The sequence below is a fragment of the Schistocerca gregaria genome, chromosome 1 (genome assembly GCF_023897955.1).
Source record: "Schistocerca gregaria isolate iqSchGreg1 chromosome 1, iqSchGreg1.2, whole genome shotgun sequence".
Taxonomy (NCBI): domain Eukaryota; kingdom Metazoa; phylum Arthropoda; class Insecta; order Orthoptera; family Acrididae; genus Schistocerca; species Schistocerca gregaria.
Genome location: NC_064920.1, coordinates 200,658,719 through 200,663,393, shown reverse-complemented (window position 1 = coordinate 200,663,393; position 4,675 = coordinate 200,658,719). Strand labels below are relative to the sequence as shown.

The following is a 4,675-nucleotide window of genomic DNA, read 5'->3' as shown; positions in this document are numbered from 1 at the left end:
CGTCAGAGAGGCAAGATCAATTGCTATAGTATTAATGGTTTCGTAGAATACCGAGAACTAACTCCCAGGCGTGGTGTCGCAGTATTTACCGTCACTCGCGCATCAGTGGGCGACCCCACGTGACGTAGCTCCAGCTGTGGTCACGCTAGCCGTGGGAGCATGGTGCAGTCGGAGTGCGAAGCCCGTCTCCTCCATATCGATACTCAGGCTGGATGTGGAATTAGAATCACTGTTAGGTACTAAATATACAATACCATGAATAACTTTCCTGTTATTCAGTACGCCGCACAAAATGCATAGCTTTCTTCCTGGATGTCTACTGCCACAGTTTCAACAAGGTGAAGGACTTCCATTTTCAAAAGTTGTTAGTAGTAATAATATTAAAGTAACAGTAATAATTTACGAGGGTAATCCCAAAAGTAGGATCTCCTATTTTTTTATAAGTACATACACCTGTTTATTTGTGCAATGGTTTACATCAGTTTATAGCTTGAACATTTAGCTATTTTTCGACATAATCATCATTTCTCTCGATGCATTTTTGTAGACACTGTGGCAGTTTTTGTGTGCCCATGTCATACCAGCTCGCCACCATGCTGTTCAGAAAGTTATGAACCTCTTCTTTCACCTCGTCGTCGGAGCTGAATCGCTTTCCGGCCAAATGTTCTTTTAACCTAGGGAACAGGTGATAGACGATGGGCGCCAGGGTTGGTAGGTGATTATGTTCCACTGAAATTGTTGCAGGAAAGCAACGGTTTGCCGAGCGATGTGTGGATGAGCGTTGTCTTGGAGAATGTGTAAGCCTTTGCTCAACATTCCTCCTCTGAATTGCCCGTTTGAGTCTCACAGTACCTGTCAGCGTTAATTGTGGTCCCAGCGATTCAGCTCCGACGACGAGGTGAAAGAAGAGGTTCTTAACTTTCTGAACAGCATGGCGGCGAGGCGATATGACATGGGCTTACAAAAACTGCCACAGCGACTACAAAAATGCATCGACAGAAATGGTGATTATGTCGAAAAATAGCTAAATATTAAAGCTGTAAACTGACGTAAACCATTGTAGAAGTAAACAGGTCTATGTACTTAAAAAAAAATAGGAGACCTTACTTTTGGGATTACCCTCGTATTTAGCCTCACATAAATTTTACAATTACGTTAGCTATATTAGCTTAATAAGTTAAGTAATACACACTTACCACGTGTAGAAGTATGAAACTGGAATTTGATTGCTATATATATATATATATATATATATATATATATATATATATATATATATATATATATATATTCATTCGAATTCAAGCATTGTTCAGCGGCAGTATGTCCAATCATGCAAATATATGATAACTGGACGGAGCCAAGTCTGGAGAACAAGTCGCATGCCCTAGTACTTCCCAACTGAACGCCTCCATCGTTTCCCTGGCCCCTTTGGCTGTGATTGATGGGGCGTTATCATGGGGCAATACGACTTTGTGTTCCCTTTTTCCATATTCCGGTGGTTTTTTACGTAATGTTCGATTTATTTGCTGTTGGTTGCAGCTCGTAATAAATGACACCCTTCTGATCCACCAACCAGGATCATTGTCTTAAAGGGATTTGATCTTGCAGTGGATGTCGGTTTTTTGCCTGGATTCACCCATGAATTACGACGCCTAGGATTCTCATAATATATCTGGTTTTTTTTTCACCTGTCACTGTTCGATGGAAAAACGACTTTCCTTTGCATCTGGCGAGCAGCATTTCACAAATGGTCTTTCGATTTGCTTGCCGTCTTTTATTCAGTTCATGCGGAACTCATTTTCCCACTTTCTGTGCCGGCCGAAATGGCCGAGCGGTTCTGGGCGCTACAGTCTGGAGCCGAGCGACCGCTACGGTCGCAGGTTCGAATCCTGCCTCGGGCATGGATGTGTGTGATGTCCTTAGGTTAGTTAGGTTTAATTAGTTCTAAGTTCTAGGCGACTGATGACCTCAGAAGTTAAGTCGCATAGTGCTCAGAGCCATTTGAACCACTTTCTGTGCCTTTCTCATAGCTTTCAACGGAAGAGAAAAGACTTTCTGGGTTTGCGAGTACAGCTCGTGGTCGTGCAGTAGCGTTCTCGCTTCCCGCGCCCGTATTCAAGGGTTCGATCCCGGCGGGGTCAGGGATTTTATTCTGACTAGTGATGACTGGGTGTTATACGATGTCCTTAGGTTAGTTAGGTTTAAGTAGTTCTAAGTTCTAGGGGACTGATGACCATAAATGTTAAGTCCCATAGTGCTCTTTTTGTTCTGCGAGTTCCTGTTGAGTTTATCAACTGCATCCAATGTGATCTGCCAGTCGCTTTCTTCTAGTTTTTTCGGTCGTTTCCCGAGCTCTTCCTGTCTCACGTCAAAATCACCACTCTCAAATTTTTTGAACCACTCCAAATACTGTTTTCCCAAGTGGATGTTCGCCGAAAGCGTCGACAAGCATTCAATGCGTTTCTCGAGCAGTTTTCTTCAAATGATAACAGAAAACCTATGCTGTCACGAAATCGTAGTTCTAGGCACAAAATTCGACATATTTACGAGTTTGAAACAGATACCTATGTGTGGAACTTGAGTTACTACATCTACATCCATACTCCGCAAGCCACCTGACGATGTGTGGCGGAGGGTACCCTGAGTACCTCTATCGGTTCTCCCTTCTGTTCCAGTCTCGTATTGTTCGTGGAAAGAAGGATTGTCGGTATGCTTCTGTGTGGGCTCTAATCTCTCTGATTTTATCCTCATGGTCTCTTCGCGAGATATACGTAGGAGGGAGCAATATACTGCTTGACTCTTCAGTGAAGGTATGTTCTCGAAACCTTAACAAAAGCCCGTACCGAGCTACTGAGCGTCTCTCTTGCAGAGTCTTCCATTGGAGTTTATCTATCATCTCCGTAACGCTTTCGTGATTACTAAATGATCCCGTAACGAAGCGCGCTGCTCTCCGTTGGATCTCCTCTATCGCCTATCGCCTTGCCGCCTTACCACCCCCATGTAGTACACTGGCACACCCGTCACGGTTATCAACACGCCCATACCGACCTCGTACGGGCGCTCGTAGAATAGCACCAAGACGAGGAAAGCGCATATCAGCACAAAAGTTATGGGTATCCATAACGCCACCTTAATTGGTCTGTCCATTTCGGGCCTCTTCCAGCGCAACCACAGTATTCCAGCAACCGATAACATGATGAAGAACGACTCGACGAAGCTCGAGTACGTTATAAGTACGTGAACATCACTCGTGCACAGCATGATGAGCGAAAGTAGATTCAGGAAGACTAGAGAAGGGATCGGGGTGAGGCGCTGGACATTGATGTGAGACAGCATGGCCGGGAAGTGTCCGTATCGGGCACCGACAAAGCACATCCTGGAGGACGTCATGATGTGGACGATGAGGCCCCCGAATGCAGAGAGCGCAACCAGCAGGGCCATGCTCCACGACATCGGTCCCAGGACTTTGTCCGCAAATGTGACGGCAATGACGTCGGAAGAGATCATCGCTATCGGAGTGAGGACTGCGAGGTACGCCACATTGGCGAGCACATAAATGAACGTCACCAGTGGGATGGATATGTAAATTAACATAAGGATTCTTCAGCTCTTCAGTCATGAAGTTTAAGTAATTCCATCCAGAGTAGGAAAATATACCAGAATAAATGGACACAGCAATCCTGCCCGGATCCGAGTGGGAACCTTCAAAGGGATTATTGAAATTTTCAGTGTTGCCCATAAAAAGATAGGCCAACCCTGCAATGATAATAAGTACTAGTGCCAAAATGTTAGTGAACATAAACAGGTTTTGCATTCGACTAGTCTTGCGGACATCGTAACAGTTCATGAACGTCAGGAAACATATGGTGACAGCTGCAATCATTCTAACTGCAGCATCAGGTACTGAGCAGTTTGGGAAAAATGGCTGAATGGCGTAACTTGCAAATGTCAGACCCATGATGGCATTTGTTGTAGGCACAAAAATTAAAATCGCATCCCAGAGATACAAGAACGCCGGCAGTGGGCCAAATGCTTCGTGAATATAAGCATAATCGCCACCAGACTTGGGGATAGATGTCCCGAGTTCTGCGTAGCAGAGAGTTCCGATCATTGACAGGAGACCACACAGGGTCCAGACGATCAGCGAGCCGCCAACAGAGCCCATGTCCTGGATCACACCCTTTGGGGAGATGAATATCCCCGAACCAAAAATGATTCCCAGGATGATGGCGACTCCCTCGAGGAGCCCCAGCTGCTTCTTGAGGTGGACATTTTCGTGGACCTCCGGTTTCTGCCCACCGACAGGTGTCGTGGCACCAGCCTCCACGGGGGAGTTCAGCATCGGCGTGGTAGTCATCTTCCCTCACTGGATGCGTTTTTGCTCAGCTATTGCAGGACAAGCAAGTTGTACAGCACTTGGTAGTTATATCAATGGGAATTCTGAGCGTTTAGATTTGCCAACCCTATCTGGTACGGATCGCACACTGCTGGGCAGTATTCAAGCAATGGGCGGACAAGGGTACTGTAACATACTCCCTTTGTTTTCGGATTGCATTTCCTTAGGATTCTTCCAATGAATCTCAGTCTGGATTCTGCTTTACCGACGATCAACTTTATATGATCGTTCCATTTTAAATCACTCCCAATGCATACTCCCAGATAATTTATGGAA

General features: G+C 45.4%; 1 protein-coding gene across 1 annotated transcript; it reads right to left on the bottom strand.

The window, feature by feature from the left end:
* Positions 1-2,967: 2,967 nt before the first annotated feature.
* On the bottom strand, positions 2,968-4,456 carry LOC126337927 (Y+L amino acid transporter 2-like). Its single transcript, XM_050001515.1, is given in 2 exon segments — positions 2,968-3,589; positions 3,591-4,456. Coding segments are annotated over 2 exon segments (1,392 nt in total). The 5' UTR covers positions 4,361-4,456.
* Between the last annotated feature and the right edge of the window lie 219 nt (positions 4,457-4,675).